General features: G+C 34.4%; 1 protein-coding gene, 1 long non-coding RNA gene and 1 pseudogene across 2 annotated transcripts; 2 read left to right on the forward strand and 1 right to left on the reverse strand.

The window, feature by feature from the left end:
- The first annotated feature begins 4,546 nt into the window (after window positions 1-4,546).
- On the forward strand, window positions 4,547-5,520 carry LOC108325315 (albumin-2). Its single transcript, XM_017558373.2, has one exon. It carries the CDS (start codon window positions 4,588-4,590, stop codon window positions 5,275-5,277), a length of 690 nt encoding a protein of 229 aa, XP_017413862.1. The 5' UTR covers window positions 4,547-4,587; the 3' UTR covers window positions 5,278-5,520.
- A 2,472-nt stretch (window positions 5,521-7,992) lies between these two features.
- On the forward strand, window positions 7,993-8,839 carry LOC108324374 (albumin-2-like; annotated as a pseudogene).
- A 5,504-nt stretch (window positions 8,840-14,343) lies between these two features.
- LOC128196022 (uncharacterized) lies at window positions 14,344-18,280 on the reverse strand. The gene is made up of 2 exons (XR_008248085.1): window positions 17,955-18,280; window positions 14,344-14,546 (listed from the first exon to the last, which is right to left on the reverse strand). It is a non-coding gene; the product is annotated as an uncharacterized LOC128196022 (long non-coding RNA).
- Between the last annotated feature and the right edge of the window lie 291 nt (window positions 18,281-18,571).

Below are 18,571 nucleotides of genomic sequence, written 5' to 3' on the forward strand. Positions count from 1 at the left end.
GACGCCCAAGCGCCCCCTGCTGAGGGGCGCCCGAGCGCGAGCTGCACCAGGGGCGTCCAGCACCAAAAATTCTGGTTCTGCACTTTTGTTTTTCTTGATTTATGATGAGTTTCCCATTCTTTTGCACTCTTTTACACACTCCTTTTGATGTGTTTTTATACCTTTTTGTGTTGTACCTTTGGGAAGCTTAATTCTAAGACTTCCCTCTTTGTTCTTGTACTTTTGTCTTTGTTTGTTTTGGATTTCTTTGTCTTGTTTCTTTGCTTTCTTGTGCATCTTTCTTTTAGTTTGTTTTATGGATTCTTCTCTTCAGTTGTTGACTATGAGATATTAATTTTGCTTTGAGCTTTCTTGTTACAGGATAAGATCTTCCTTAGGAATTAAAGAGTTTAAAACCACCAGTGGCCAACCTTTGAGGCATGCGTGAGTTGAGCACCATATGAAATGAAGATTTTGCTGCTCGTGTAGCATGGCCTGGGGGCCAGGCCCCTACTGATGGGGGAGGTGGAGCAGTTGCGGAGTATAAGCTACTGTTGGAGGAAGATGTTGCAGATGAAAGTGAAGCTAGTCTCCTACACTGCTGGAGCTGCAAAGAGTCCATTTTAATTCGGTTTTTCAGTTTTAATTTCCAGTTCTTATTTGCTTTCAGTATTTGTGTTTTTGATTTCTTTTTTTGACTTTCCTAGTGGATAGTTCTTGTGCAATTGGTTTGGTGATTTGAGTGAATCATTTGTTATGCTTGAATTGAATACAAATCTGTTGTGCTTGCTCTTTATCCATGAGAATTGTTTTGAAAATCTGATTGAGATTATGTGGTTGAGCTTGTTGAACTGAGATTATGGTTGCTTGTATCTGTTGAGATAGATGCTTAGTTTTAATTGTGATCAATATTCTTGGCATGATGTTTATCAAATTTTGGAACCCTGAGTGAACCTGTGAGATGTTGTGCCTCAGAGTTTATTGATGAATGTTATTACTTTGGAATCATAGTTGATTTTGCCTAAGTTTCTCTATTTGAACTGTTACTTGCATGTTACAAATGATCAAGGCCATCTTGTTCTTCCACCTCTTCTACATTTTGAGCCTAAAAGCCAATGCTAAACCTTTGAACCTTAAAGAAAACTTTCTCATTCCCGAAACCTTAAGCTTATTGAAAAATCCTTAACCTCCTTACCTTAAGTTGAGATGATCATATATGTTAGGATGAGGAGAATGGTTTAAGTTTGGGGGAGTTCTTATTATCAAAAGGGGAGCATTGAGAAAAACAATAAGTTGAGTAAAAAGAAAAAAAAGAAGAAAGAAGAAGAAGAAAAACAAAAAAATGAATTCAATGAAAAAGAGTTGGGAAATAAGTTGAGAGTGGTTTATTCAATTTTGGAGAAAAAGAGATACTATGCTATATCATGAATTAAATTGTTTGGTCTCTTATCTCAAGGTGCTTTGTTGTCCAGAAAAACCAATTTTTCTTCTTAGCCCAGCCACAATACAAGCCAATCAAAGTCCTTGTGATGTAACTTGTTTGTTAATGTGTTTGAAATTGTTGAAACGAAAGGCAAAGTTGATTTGTGTAACATTGTGATAGTTGAGAGTTAGACACACATCCTTATACACCATTGTGCTTGAGTGAAACACTTTCCTTGGTGAGGATTGGTTCCATGCACTCATTGAAAACAACTTGCCATGTTTGTTGATCTATCATTTGCATCTATCTTGTGATTTTTAATTTGTGAGCACCATGATTGAAGTTTAGCTTGCTAAGACTATATTGTCTCTTGAATGTGATTTATAAGTTGAGCAAGCATGATTGATTTTGTTTATTTGATTGAAACTATGCTTGAGTTGCTAGACCATTGTGATTGAATTGTTTGCTAGGAGAAGTACTTTTGCTTGAGGACAAGCAAAGTTGTAAGTTTGGGGGTATTTTGATAAGGCTAAATTATACCATATTTTAAGCATCATTTCAATGGCAAAATCAACTCCTTTCTTACTTATAACTTGCTTAATCCTCTTCTCTTGCCTTGTTTTCTAAATAATTGTGTTTTTGGCTACCTTGATGTACTTTCATCAATAATCCCTTGTTTTGTAGCTAAAAATGAGCTTGGAAGACTCTCCAACAAACGATAGAACTGGACCAAGAAATTAGCACGAAGAAATGCCATCAGCAGTGCAAGAACGCTCGTCCCAGGAGAGCGGACGCTCGCCAGAAGGCAGAAGAGCGGACGCTCGTTCAGAGTGGAAGCACGAGTGGACGCTCGTCCAGGAGCTGGAGGACGTTCGTCCCAGATTGAGGACGCTCGTCCAGTCAGGTGGCCGCTCGTCCAAGAGAGCGGACGTTCGTCCAGAAGGACGCTCGTCCAGGAGGACGCTCGTCCAGGAGGACGCTCGTCCCAGAAGCGGGCGCTCGTCCAAGAGAGGGGGACGTTCGTCCAGAGGAGAGGACGTTCGTCCAAGGCAGAGGGCGCTCGTCCAGCCAGGCAGAAGTGGACGCTCGTCCAGCTAGGCAGAGGACGCTCGTCCAAATTGCAGAGAGGACGCTCGTCCAGAACGCTCGTCCCAGCCAGGAGGACGCTCGTCCAGGAAAGAGGACGCTCGGCCAGATTGAAGGACGTTCGTCCAAATGCGAGAGGCTCGCGCTCGGGCGCGAAAACAGAGGGGCGCCTGGGCGCGACTTTTCGCCAGATTTGAATTTTTGCGAGAGCTTCGCGCTCGGGCGCGACTGACAGAGGGCGCCCGGGCGCGACTTTTACTGATGTGGCAGACAGCTTATTTAACCCTAAAACGCGAAGGGGAAAGCGTCTTTGGTCATTTGGAGGCGCGATTTCACTGAGAGGAGAGCTTGGAGGGCTGCTAGGGTTCGTGGGAACACTCCCTTCTTCCTCTTGGGTTCTCCTTCTTCTTCCATCTTCCATGTTGTAAGCTTTAGGGTTCTCCATGGAAATGGAGAACCAAACCCATCTTGTTGGGATTATTTGTAGCCTTTGAATTCTTGTGTAATTGTTGAATGATTTGATTATATATATGCCTTTTCTATCAATTGCTAGTATTCTTGTTTCCAATCTTAAAGCTTGCATGTAATGGGAACGTTCATGGCTTGATTTTGGGGTTTTATGGATTATGGGAACGTAAGATGAAATCTTGAACTGAAATAAGAGTCCTTGTGGGTCATTGATTCTAGGAATGGAAGATGATTCACATGTTGTCTTAGATCCCAATTCTTTAATGCGGGTTTTGCTTGTTAGATTGCCAAGGAATTGGGATTTGATAAGGAAAACCTAGGCTCTTTCACCTAAGAAATTAGGGCTAGAGTGTTTTAGTGGATTGACTTTAGTAAATTGATAGAGAGGAGATAAAATTGGTTATACACAAGAGTGCATTGGTGAAAACTAACCTTAGCAATGTCATTTCATACCATTTCTAGTCTTTTCCATTTTCAAGTGCCTTCAATACCAAAGTCCAACCTTGTAATTATGTATCAATTTACATTCCTGCACTTGTTCTGTATATTGATGTTATGTTATTGAGTCTATATGAGTTGTTAATCGCACAATTCTCTAGTATTACGAGTCTCTTGGGAAAACGATACCCGGTCTTACCGGTTTATTACTTGAACGATTCGGTGCACTTGTCGAAATCGAGCCCAACAAGTATTTTTTGAGCTAACAAGTTTTTGGCGCCGTTGCCGGGGATTTGGGGATTGAACTCGAGTCCTAGCAACGGCCAACAAGTTAAATTGGGCCTCATCACCGTCCAGCTTGGTGCAGAGAGCGAGCGTCCGGATTGGAGGACGTCCTCCCGGTTTGGAGCACAGAGCGATCGTCCATCTTGGTGCCGCCCGCCAGTGAAGCTTGCTTCGGTTCGTGGGATCCGGCTGAAAGTGTCCGCCCGTTTCCGACGTTCGTGATCACTCATCCGCCCGTCTCCAGAATTCGTCATCCGCCCGTCCATCATCAACAGTAAGCTCGTGTGTTTTTACAGGGTCCGCCCGGACACCGTCGAAACAGATGGTAATTCGTCATCAACTAACTCGCTTTCTGCTTTAAGGAAACATCAAATAAAGTAAAAAAAAAAATGAAGAAAACGATGTTGCATTCTCATTCTCCATCATTTACGACAACTGTGCGAGTGGAATTAACAGACACACAGAGTACATTCGTTTTCATCAGTCCACGATCACTTTCAAAGTTATCTGCAATATATTCTCCATTTAGTTTTTGTCATGACTTTCGGTTCAAGTGGGGAACGAAAATGAGACCTACACTTTTGTTCTTTAATTTAAGTCTTGTTTATATTCTTTACCAAATGGACCACAATATTATTTTGGTTAGATAAGAATATATATATATATATATATATATATATATATATATATATATATATATAATGATATATTTTTATACGTTTGAATATTTTATTTCACATATTCAGCTAAGATATTATAATAAATTATTTAATTAACTAAAGTATTAGAAAAATATATAAAATTAAAGTAATACCAAGTAAGGAAATTCCCACTCCACAACAGAATAAATAGGTGTCTCGGAGAGGAATGTAAGCATCCTTAAATCATATCTTCTTGTGTTAAGAAACATGTCAAGCCCTCCGTACATCAATGCTGCATTTCGTTCATCAAGAGAATATGAAGTGTATTTCTTCGCCAAGAACAAGTATGTGCGGTTGCATTACACTCCCGGGAAAACAGATGATAAGATTTTGACTAATCTGCGTTCGATTAGTAGTGGTTTTCCATCACTTGCAGGAACTCCATTTGCAGAACCTGGAATAGACTGTTCCTTTGACACTGAAGCGAGTGAAGCATATGTGTTCTCCGGCAACCTCTGTGCCTACATAGACTATGCTCCAGGTACAACAAATGACAAGATACTCGCAGGTCCTACAACAATTGCTCAAATGTTTCCTGTCCTAAAAAACACGGTGTTTGCTGATGGCATAGACTCTGCATTTAGATCAACCAGAGGAAAAGAAGTTTACTTATTCAAGGGCAATAAGTATGTTCGCATAGCCTATGATTCGAAGCAGCTTGTTGGCAACATTCGCAACATCGGTGATGGCTTTCCTGTTCTTAATGGTACCATCTTTGAAAGTGGAATTGATGCGTGTTTTGCTTCTCATAAGCAGCCTGAAGCTTACCTTTTCAAAGGAGACAAGTATGTGCGTATCAAATTCAGCCCAGGTGCATATGATGACACTCTTATCGGTGATGTCAGGCCTATCCTTGATGGTTGGCCCGTTCTTAGAGGCATTTTTCCTGTCAGTTAAACAAGTCATGCATCAACCATAGCCTCATCTGAATAAATGATGTTACAATATCCTACGAATAAGGCTTCCATTGCCAAAGTTTGTTTCTTTCTCTTTAATCTAACATCGGGATTGGATGTCTGTTTCCTGTCCTAATGTAACATGTCTGAATGTTTGTGTTTCGTTTTCTGTAAGTGGATGTTTGTTTCCTATCACCATGTAATTTGTCACTTAATAATAAATAAAAGTGGTTGGTTTGATTTAGTTTATACACTTATTATCATGGATATTTAATTTAATCCATAAAAATAATTTTTATAATTTATGGATAATTCTTATCAAAAAGTAATTTTTGGTAAAGTTGACTCTAATCTTTGCTACAAGGGGAAAGTCTCCATAATTTTCTTTTATAACTGCATTATCTCTTGATATCTAAATGCTTAAAATAAATAAGCTAGTTTTTCGAGGAGTAAATAAATTTTTCAAAGGCAATGAAAGGTAATTGTGATTGAATGGAATAAAATCATCAGTTATGAATGATAAACTCTCTTTCTAAATATTCAACACAATTTCGCATTCAGAATTTCAATTTAAAAGAACCTATTAAACTTGAATAACTATTTTTTTTCAATAAGCTTTGTTAATTAAATAAAAAAATTATGTTAATACTCCTTCAATAGCCCCTCTTTATTTTTGTCAGCAAAAATATATAAATAAGTATCCAATATTCATCCTTCAATAATTAAGATTCTCTCTGCTACAAAAAATCAATTTTACATCAATTATATAGACATCATAACATCAGTTAAAAATACGTTGTTGATGCTAATGATGTAGAAAGTCAAACACATATTATATCAGTATCAGTTGTTACAACTAATATAATATAAGTTTTGACTAAAGAAAAACGCTATATCAATTGAACATAAAACTGATGTAATATGTCTTAGATGAAACATATACTACATCACTTTGATGTCTTAGAATTGAAATATATAGTAAATCCAATATATTACACAGGTTAAAATAAAAATAGATGCAATATCTAAGATTTTTTTAAAAAGAATAATAAATCTGTGTTCAATGAAGCTCCAAAACGGAGATGAAGGTGAAGATGAACATTTGTATACGAGAGAGAAGAGATGAAGATGAACATTTCCCATCACAGTTAGGTTAAACCTAATGCTTTACTTATTCCGTCCAAGTTCTCAAGATTCTTCTTCAAGCAAAGATAAGTAAAGGCAAGACTAACTTCCATATAATGGTAATTTTCAGCAAGAAACTTATTGAATAAACCTCATTCTCCAATCATTTATGTTTCTTTAGGACTACTGTGTGAGTCAATCAACACACACAGCATGTATTCGTATTTATATATGTTCACAACCACTTTCGAAGTTCTATCTGCAATATATTCTCCTTTTAATTTATTGGCATGGCCTTAGGTTTTAAGTGGGGAAAAAAAGGATTGTTCGTTTATATTCTTAACCAAATCGAATACAATATTCTTTTAGTTAGATAAGAATGAATCTATAATGATTTATTTTCATACATTTGAATATTTTATTTCACATATTCAGTTAAGATACTAAAATAAATTATTTAATTAATTAAAGAGTTAGAAAATTAGAAAAAATAAATATAACATAAAATTAAATTAATACCAAGTAAAGAAATTATTTATTCGTGGCAGCTAATGATTTCACGTGTTGTTGTCACCTTCATTGATATACAAGAACACTAAACCACTGAAAAAGTACGAGAATTAGTGGACCTTAACTTAAAAAACTAAGAAATTGGACCTCAAAAATGTTCTCAGTTTTAGAATTCGTAGTTTGATTTCATTACAATCTTATCACAAAGGAAACAACAAGAGAAAAATTGAACGCTGGTCCCAAACACGTGAGAAAATACAGCCAGATTTATATAGGTCTGTCAATTCGATGAGAAGATTAACATCATTATTTATTTAATTTCTTGAAAATATTATACGTTGATGGTTAGTTTTTTCTTAGTTTTACATTCATAAATTCATATACAATGAAACACAGATTTATTTCCAAATTCACCGTATTTTCCATGCAGAATTCTGCAATTATATATGTAAATTAACACTTTGGGCGTATTTATTTAAGAAGAAATACGGTGTGGTAACTTTCAATATCAGTGCAAGAGAGAGGACAATTATTAAATTTGTTTTTTCCCTGTTTGATCTTATCAATATCACATGTGGTCACGTGCTTTATGTATAGATAAGTCCATACAGAAATCATAATTTTGATACCTTAAAGTTGATTTGACTATTTTAATAATAAAAAATATAAAAGTATATATTTTGTGAATTAAATGTTACAAAAGAAATTATTAAACAATAATAATTGTTCTCAAGAGGAAAAAGTTTCTGGACACCCTCTTTAAAAATATATTCATTTGACCCTTTTTTTTTAATAATATAATAATATATATTACACTTTTAAATCAAAAAATAATATAAACATAACTAAAATATTATTATTTTCCGTTATTTTATCCTTTTTTTAAATAAAAAAATATCAGGATCTTTTTCTATTCTACATGTGTGTATAGAGTGAAGAAAATGTAAAGAAAAGAAAAGAAAAAGACTGAGGATCCGATTTCATAACAGTATAAATAGGTGGCTGGAGATGAACGTAAATAAGCAAACTCAATCTATCTATATATCTTTTTCTCTTACTCCTTCTTCTTGTGTTAAGAAAAATGTCAGACACTGTCTATATCAATGCCGCATTGCCTTCATCATACCCACTCCAAGTCTATTTCTTGATGAAAGACAAGTACGTGAGGCTGTATTACACTCCCGGAGAATAAGGTGATGAAATTCTGACTACTCTTGAATTGGTTAGTACTGGTTTTCCATCACTTGCAGGAACGCCGTTTGATGAACCTGGAATAGATTGTTCCTTCAACACTGAAGGCAGCGAAGCATATGTGTTCTCCGGCAACAACTGTGCTTACATAGACTATGATCCCAAAACAGGAAACGACAGGATCCTCGTAGGTCCTACCACAATTGCAGAAATGTTTCCCGACCTAAGAGACACGGTGTTTGCTGAGGGCTTGGACGGTGCATTTAGGTCAACCGTAGGCAAAGAAGTTTACATATTCAAGGGAAATCAGTATACTCGCATTACGTACGATACCAAGAAGCGTAAAATCGACATTCTTGACATCACCCAAGGGTTCCCTGTTTTGAAAGGTACGATCTTTGAAAATGGAATTGATGCGTGTTTTGCTTCTCATGCTGAGAATGAAGTTTACCTTTTCAAAGGAAAAGACTATGTGCGTATGAAACTCACCCCACTTGCAACTAGTGACACACTTCTGGGTGATGTGACTCCTATCGTTGAAGGTTGGCCACCCCTTAAAGACATTTTGCTAGTCACCGAATGAAGGCATTCACTCCCATGAATCACCTTACCTTCATCAGTATGATCAGATTTAAGAAAACATCATATGTTGCAAATAAGGTTTTCATTGCCAAAGTGTGTTTCTTTCTCTTTAATATGTAACATTAGGATTATTGGATGCTTCTTTCTTTTCCTAATGTTACAAGTCTAGATTTTCGTTTTCCTCTTCTGTAAGTGATTGTTTCTTTCCTATTTTCATGTAATTTGTATGCTTAATTATAAAAGTGTGGTGTTGGGGTGTATAGGTGATTCTTCATGCACTTCCCTACTTTTCTTCTTACACGTCCATAAAGTGGTACTCCCCCAAATTATCCTTAGTTAAAAATATGATAAAAATTCTTTCACCTCCTTATTTTTAATACTTTTCAAAATAATGTTTTGGAAGGTATCTCAAATTTAAAAAATATCTAATTCGAAATATAAGAAAGAAATTTTTGGAATGAGTACTCTGAAAGATATTTTTGTATTTGGAATAACTTTTCAGAATACTTGTTTTAATATTTCTAATATTTTGAAACATCTGATCCAGAATATAAAAGAAATTTTTAGAATAGTGTGTCGAAAGGTATTTCAAATCTGAAAATAAATTTTGAAATATATTTTGAGATGAGGAGAATGAAGCGTTGAGTTTAATGGAGGTGGAGCGGTATTGTGAGAAAAGGGGATTGAAGAAGAGATATGCAAGGGAGGAGCTATGACACAAAGTTGCGAGAGGATTATGGTTCACTTTACCATTGACTCAATATTTTATAAATTAGGGGATACATTAAGGTGTTGAGTGAGTGGTATTTCAAATTTACAAACGTTTCATCTCAATATCTTTATTTTTAAAAACGTAATATATTTCTTTCTACTTTTCTTCAAATTATTTTATTTACTAATTTTAATCAAATAGCTAAAAAATCTTTAGAAGTACTTTAAAAAAATAGTCACAATTAGAAGGTCAAAATATTATCTTTAACAATACTTATGAACAAATAAGTTTATTAATTTTCTTTTTCATATTTGATTAATTTTCACAAACAAAATTCTTGAAATTATCGATATAATTTTATCAATGAAAATAAATCTGTCAATAAATTTGAATTATCGACGGATTTATTATCGACAAAAAAATTTATTGATAAAATTCGTTGATAATGCATATTTTACTTATCGATAAAACATTTGTCGATAAAATTTGACGGTAAATTAGATGCGCATTACCTACGAAAAAAATTGTAGGTAAAAAAGCCAAAATTTTTCTTCTCAGTTTTTCACTTGTCGACAAATTTTTTCGTCAAAAAATATATCGTTAAATCATATTTTACTTATCAGCAGAAAAATTTGTTGGTAAAATCCATCGATAATGTATATTTCACTTACCGATGAAAACATTCGTCGGTAAATGAAACATGATGTAGCCTCTACATTCCTCAACTTCTTTATCCAGCTCAGGTCATCTCTGCCTACAACGACGTTATTGAGGTCTTTCACTTCATCTTCTTCTTTTCTAACACGCGCAGTGGAGGGACAATGTCTCTTTTCTTCCTTTTTCACACTCCAAGTATTGTTACCATTGTGCAACGTAGTTGTTGTCCACTCTAAGCTCGTCCAAAGCCAAAGTTTTTCACTATTGTGCAATGTCGTTGTTTGGCATGAACTTTAATAATTTTTTTTCCAAAATTTTATCAAAGCTTGTAATAAAGGATTCAATTGGATTGAAGATATTTTGTTTGGAATGTGTTCATTCTTTTGAATTGGTAAAATTAAAAGAAAGAAGAGGGAGCGTAAGAAAGAAGATGAACCAGATCGCGGTATTTATTGATGAAAAATTTCGTTGATAATTATCAACAGATTTTACCAACGAATTTCATCGATAATTACCAACAAAATTTACCTATTTTTGTCGATAATTACCAACGAACTCACTAATAAAAAATCTCAATAATTATCAATGAATTTACTGACAGAAAAATCCATTGGTAATTACCAACAGAACAAAAGTTTTGTCAATAAATTTACCATTTCACTAACAAATGTTTAATTGTCGATAAATCATTAATAATTTTAGTTTATTGTCAAATTTTGATAGTTAATAATATCAAATTTTTATTGTAATATTTATTAATTTTTAATATATTTAGAGGTATAAGAAAATAAGAATATATATAGTTACAAACAATTTCCTTTTGTCAAGATAACATGAAGTATATACTACAAAAATTTTATTATGTATGTTGAAGCTTTTTCTGACAATGAACTCTTAAGCAAAAGGACAATTAAAAAAAAAATCGTCCTTTGTGGACAAGATATTTTTACCATTTAAAATTTAAAATTTAAAATTTAGTATTTGTTATTTAGTTTTTAGTTTGATTTAGTAAGTTGGATTAATTTTTTATTAGTAGTTAAGGCTAACATAATTCTAACTATTAGAAAAGGTTAATTTAGTTTTGATTTAAGTATAATTAGTGATGAACTTTGGTAATTAGGTTAATTGATGTATTTATTATGGAATAGTATTATATTTATTATAGGAATATTCATAGGATTTGGTGAGAATATTTATTATAATTAATTTATCTAGTATTATTTTTCAATTTTAATGAAAGGAAAGTACATAAGTTGTCAGGAGCGGCTGCAGCGGAATGGTTAGCGTGGAATAACAAACCAAGAGGGTTTTTAATACGAACGTGTGCCTTTTAATTTCTACTCAATTAAACTTACCAAGAAATTAATAAAGACAAATAAAGAGAGTAAGGTTGAGAGAAATTTGCACAGATGATTTTATCCTGGTTCGGATCTTACCAATCCTACGTCCAGTCGTTTATCTCAAAGCAAGATAAACAATTCACTAATCACAAAACAATTACAAATTACAATCACAAAGATACAATTTGTAAGAGTTTAGAAACCACCTCTCTTGATACCACAAGAGATGAAACCACACCTCCTTTGAGTCTTCACAAAGGATGAACACCTCCTCTGAATACTTCACGAAGGATGAACACCTCCTCCGAATACTTCACGAAGGATGATTCTCTTCCGAACACCTCCTTAGACACACCAAGGATGAACCGGCTATTTCCTCTGTCACCGTAGCAGCACTTCACCAGCTCCACAGACAAGAGTTTCACAAGCCGAACAAGAACACACAAGTCTCAAGAATTTCTGAGTATTTTGAGCACAAGGGAAGAGTTTCTGTGTCTCTGGTTTTTCTTCTTGAGAGGAAATGAGAGTCTATTTATAGACTCATCCAAAGGCTCTTCCATTTACTAAAAGACAAACTTAACGGCTAGTTTCTCCAACGGCCATAAACGGCTAGTTTGTCCAACGGTCATAAACGGCTAGTTTGTCCAACGGTCATAAATGGCTAGTTTCTTCAATAGTCATAAACGGTTAGTTTCTCCCACGTCCGTGTTAAGTGCGATACTCTTACCGTTAACCGTCACTATTCACGTGAATAGTGTTACTATTCATGTGAATAGTACTATAGTGTTTTGCTGCAATGATTTACTATAGTAATTTTACAAAACACTTTTCTTTTTCTAATCTAAGTCCTATACATATTTCTAAGAGTATTACAAAAGCTTTCCATCACAATACAAGTCTTCATAACATCTTGAATCTTGATTTCTCTTGACTTGATTTGGACATCATCAAAACTTCATCTTCATCATTTTGCTAACATAAGTCTCCCTTTACTTCTTTGCAACTAGTATTATTTAGAATATTTTTTTAAAAATTATTGTTACATTTTACAATGTTAACTTGATACGGTAGATAACCTTTTAAAATTAAAAAAAATTTAAAATTTTGAAAAAATAGAAACAACACATGACACACATTATTCATTAACAATTTAAATGTTGTTATAAAAAAATCAAATTGACGAAAATTAAAATTTTATTAGACATCTGAATAAAATAAGGAACAAATGGAACAAAATAGACAAAAGTTGGAACCAAAATTATATTTAAACTTTTTTTTCAATTACTGAGTTTAAGAGATGGATGTTTTTAATCGATTAAATCACTAACATAATTTATTAAAGCACCAAAAATTTATTTTTTTAAAATTCAAAAATCTAATCTTTAATCAATTATCTCATATATAATCGACTAATAATAAACAAAAATCCATGTTTATTGTGTTTTTTCTTTCATTCTTAAATTTGTTTCTTGTAAATTGACTAACCGTTTTAATTATACATCTTTCTGTCATCTTGTTAATTGAATAAGAAAGTATTTTTCTTCAAAAAATTGTTTTAAAATTGAAAAAAAAAATCTGAAAAAGAACTAATTCACCTCTTTTTTATTGAAGAAATTAGTCATTAGAATTTTAACACATATCTCTCAACTCCCTTTTCAAACTCGCATGCAGTTTATCTTTTAATTTTGTCCAGTGAACGCCCTTCTTCTTGATATATTTTGAGTTCTCAATCATTTCCCATATTTTCAATCTTATGTTAATTTTATTTCAAATCTCTTTTCCAATTTCCTGTTTTTAAGAAAAAAATAATGCATGAAATTATTTAAGAACAGATACTATATCATTTTATTTATTACATTTGAGAGTATGAAACTTGTTAGATTAATATTTTTATCATTTTTAGGAGGATTTTGGTAAAGAAAATTTACTGATGTAAACTTTATTCAGGATATTATATATAATACTATGTCATGTAATATTTATTGGGATTGCGGGAAGAGAAGATAATGTTATTTGGATTTTATTTAATAGATTGATCGTTTGATGAATCTTCAAAATACACTTATTTATTTTATAATATCTTATCTTATTATTTTGTTAATTGAGAAATTTGTTCTAATAAATTTGAACTTTTTTAATTGTAAATATTTTATTAAATTTTATCTTATGAGTTTTTGTAAAACCTTTAATATGGACATTTTTTTATGGTTCATTAACCTTTACATACATTATAGATGAAGTATAATAGTTAGTGTAATTAGATAATGTTGAATGATCTTAAATGCCATTTATAGTTTAGATATTGAAGAAAGTAAGAATAGTTAACTATTGATTGATATAATTGATTAATGAAAATTTTTGTTCTTTCTTTGGTGAGCATTTCTAAGACAGAGCCATCAAAATGAGTAAATCTTAGAGGTTGATTCATATAAAAAAGTTTCTACATATCACCGTGTAAGAATGCTCCGAGAGAAGAAATATAGAAAATTTTAAAAAATAATAATAATCAAATTGATCGATAAATTAAAAATTAAAAAAATCATATTATTACACAAATAGTGACAAAAAAAGATTAACTATTTAAACAAAAATAAAATTTATTTTAAATATTCAATAAATTAAATTTTTTTAATAAAAATTAATTAAAAATACTCAAATTTATTGAATATTGATCAAACTTAAATTTTAAAATACACTCAGTTTCTACTAAATTGTAGAAAAACTTTCTATATATAAGTGATAGTTACATAGACATCTCCTAATTCTTAATTATTTAGACAATAATCATAAATGTTTTCTTTAATATTTAATTAGTATTGTTTTTAATTTTATATCTTTTAAATAAATATTTTTAATCAAATTTCATATCATGTATAATAATTTAATAAATTCGCATAAAGCATGTGCAACATACTATATTTATATTTAAAAATGAGAATGTAACACCCCAAAAAAAATTTGTCCCATTTTTTTTTTAAAATTCAAAACTTGAAATATTACAATAATACAATTACGGTAATATCCCGAACCTCAAGCTCAAAATCTATACAAAGTTTACAGCTCGGACAAAACATTAAAGATAACATTGAATCCTTCTATTACACTCTTCCATCTCTTCCTGCACTTGCGCCAGATCACGCGACATCTCTTCATCTGCTCCCGTATAACAAAAACGTTATACGATCATCGCAAAAACATGATTTTCCAATACATGCACAAATAAGTAAGGGTGAGCTATCATGCAATATATCATTTATAAAAATATGCATAATTGTTTTGATAAAAACATCATGTAATATTTAGGATAGACATTCCCATACACCAACATACCAAATTTCTACTAGACACTCAAACGGATGATACAATGATGAGCTCCTGGACAAAGCTATTCCCCAAACCTTCTAACCGGATACTATTTGGACGGACGCTATCTGCCGAACCCTATCTAATGAATACTATTAGGCTGAAACCCATTTAAACGAACGCTAGGTGATCATGCACAATTGAGCCGAACACTAAACTCAGGAAACCATAATGACCGAACACTCTCATAATGAACACTGAAATCAAACACTAGGCCGAACGCTAGAAACCGAACGCCAGATCGAATACTGATTGCACGAACGTTAAGATTGATCACTTAAACTCGACACTAGACACCAAACGCTATTGGACCGGATACCATTAGGTCGCACACCAAGATACCGAATGCTAAGTAAGATCAAACACTTAGACTTCACGCTGAGACAGCGCACTCTACTAGAACAATTACCATTATTTCGAACACTATTCAAACGATCGCTCAAAGATCAAACTTCGCGTACCACAGATTAAGTACCATTCGGACGAACACTTAATTGATCACTTTATTGGATTTAACACTATCTGAGGGTAACCTCATCGAGATCGGATGTTCCCTACGTACGACCACTAACCGTTAACAATCCTTATCTAAGACAAGCGTCATCCAAACCGAGCACTACCTATGAATGATCACTGCCTGAATCATGCATCATCACAACTAATCACTATTTATTAATCGATTGCTACCTCAACGAATATCAAGGCCGGTCACTCCCCATAAATGATTGCAACCTCAGAGCAACATCACCAATAAAGATCATTCTCTAAGAACCATCGCTACGAGACAGAACACTAGAATAAAGAACGCTTGGGTCAGGATTAAACGCCTAGAGTACTCTACTGAACACCTCAGTACTGATCGAACGTAATCAAACTAAACCACAGGGTACCAAATTAAGATCAGACGCTAGCTACCTCAGACAACTAACATCAAGATCAACTGTTACATAATAACGCCTGCTACCCGAAAGTAAATAATACCGAGACCGAACGTCCATAATAACAACGCACGCTACTACCTAAAGACCCAACAAGTTTTACTTCCCGTCTCTCTCTCGAAGAATTATTCCAAAACCAGCTTTATCTGCACTACCATCTCTCCCGTACCAGTACGATCATCACGGTTGGAGACCACAGCCACCACATGCAAGATGAATAACCAGAAGTATCACATCATAACCCGTTACATATACTATAACAATTTCCATGATAAATCGACCCACATGACGATGCAGACTAGTCTTTCATAAACTAATGTCGTTTACTTGTAATTCATCGTCATAACCTGCTCTCAATAACAGGCGACCCGAGCCGTCTTCCATCGCGACTTCAGACCTATCTCCCCGACTCCTCAAGGACTAACGAGTAAAAACATCGATACTACGCGTAACGATGCACTATACTCAACACAAGCCGAAGTCATTGGGCGAGACATTCACCTCCTCGCGCAGAAGAAGGTGACACTCGAATCTCAGTCTCACGCGTGAGACTAGCAAAAATGCTCAAAAGACAGATAAAATTACAAGTAAATAACATAGTATATGTACCACCTCCAACAGAATAAACGTGCTCAATCACGAATTCATACATATTCTCAATAATATGTATAAATAAACCAATATTGGATCAAGGAAATAACCAACAATTCTCAATAATTGTTTCAAAATACTCCCACGGATTCATACAATATTGTCGAACGATATTTCCAACTCTGAGTCTGAACGAACGTTCTAGAAATCAATCATCATCAAAGGCCGAACGTTGCCGATGAACACCAAACCTTATTAACCGAGCTCCAAGGACGAACGCTCACAACCACAATTAAACCAAGGTCGAACGTCCAAGATCCAAACCGAACACATAAAGCCGAACGCTCAAGATTGGTATCCAAGAGTTCCATGTTAAGAACGAACGCGTATACCTACTAATATCTCAATACCGAACACTCAATTCAAACACCAATAATCCGGACATGATAAGGACGAACGTTTTGATACTTAGTCGAACCCCTAGGTCACTTTGCCGAACGACATTAAAAGAAGCCTGACCGAACGACATAAATCAACAGCTAACTGAACGGTACTAGAATCAAAACTTAACCGATCAGCAGAAACTAACGACCGAACGCTCATTAGTCAATATTATCCAAGGCCGTTCGTTCAGGATTCAAAACTTAAGAATCAGCAACTTAAAAACCGAACGCCCACTTATACCCAAAATCGAACGCTAACTTATACCCAAAACCGAACGCTCATTTATACCCAAACACCGAACGCTCACTTACAAACAAAAACCGAACGCTCACTTTCACCCAAAAACAGAACGCTCGCTTACACCCAAAAACCGAACGCTCACTTATACTCAAAACCGAATGCCCACTTATTCCCAAAAGCCGAACGCTCACTTATACTCAAAACTGAACACCCACTTATGCCCAAAAGCCGAACGCTCCCTTATACCCAAAACCGAACGCTCAATTATACTCAAAACCGAACGTTCAGGATTCAAACCTAAAATTCTCTTTTTAAGAACGAACGACTGCAATCACTAATACTCAAAACCGAACGCCCGAGATTACTTCTTGTGGATGCCAATTTAGGGACGAACGCTCAAGTTGAAACCTAGAATATCAATTGATAACGAACGCTCATAATCTGTACAATGCGAATACTAAACTAAGTACGAACGTCCAACATCTCTGGATAAATATCATTGACGAACGTCTAACATTTAACTAACATAAGGACGAACGCTGCCTTCGTTACACGAGAATACAAAACCGGACGCTCACAGATCAAGCCCAGAACGAACGTAACGCTCGTAATTGGAGGAGGCAAGACCGAACGGTTAAATTGTCCATCTGAGGACAAGTTGAGCGAACGCTTGTTCTACACGTTATAATTTGGCCGACCACTATTTGGTCGAGCACCAATTGGACGGACGTTCTAAGTTGGCTGATTAGGGCGGACGCTCAGAATAATTACCGAACGTTCAGAAATTGGACGACCGTCAAGCACCAATTGGACGAACGTCCAATTTTCACCAAAATTGAACGTTCGCGCATTCTGCAGAATTGCGCAGATTCCAGAGAAGACCCAGAAACCCCTAACTTCATCCCCTTCTTCCCAAAATTTACCCAGATTTGCAGCAAACACAAAATATCTCAAAATTAAAGGAAATAAATCAAACTCCCCTTACCTCATGAAGACTTCCATGTAAATTTTGGGATCTATCTCCTCCCAGATGTGCAGATCAAGATCTCCTTGCAACCTCAACAATTCTTCACTTCCTCTCCCAGATCTTGCTGCAAGGACTCTCCTCTCACCAGATGCCCAACCCAGATCCTCCTCTCAGCCCTTCAGAAGTTGGTACAGCTTCCCAAGGGTGCTCTTTGGACGGCTGGAAATGGAAGGAAGGAAGGGTTCCCTTCTTCTGGAAGCTCTCCCTCATGCCAAAAATGAGACTCTCTCTTTTGCAAAGCTTCTCCCGTAAATGCACCTCCAATAATTACTTCTTAATAATGAAAAAGGTGGGTAACCACCATGTCCCCATCATTCCTAAAAATACGGGTCTTACAGAGAACAAGAAATATGTTGTTAATTTTTTTTTTGACTTTTTATTATAATATGTTAAAAGCTTTAATTGGAATATAAAAGAGTAAATATGTTTTTAATTTATAACTTTTGAGGTGAAATTATAATTTGTTTATGTTTTAAATTTTAATAAGTTCAAATTTTAAGAGTGAATAAATATAATATTTTTAATTCAACTTTTAGGATGATTTTTGAGTAGTTATCATGGTTTTATATGTTTCG

Source organism: Vigna angularis, chromosome 3 (genome assembly GCF_016808095.1).
Source record: "Vigna angularis cultivar LongXiaoDou No.4 chromosome 3, ASM1680809v1, whole genome shotgun sequence".
Classification (NCBI taxonomy): domain Eukaryota; kingdom Viridiplantae; phylum Streptophyta; class Magnoliopsida; order Fabales; family Fabaceae; genus Vigna; species Vigna angularis.

What these genes read in the sequence shown, in the direction of transcription:
- LOC108325315 (XM_017558373.2), top strand. Translation starts at nt 4,588, where the DNA reads ATGTCAAGCCCTCCGTACATCAATGCTGCATTTCGTTCATCAAGAGAA.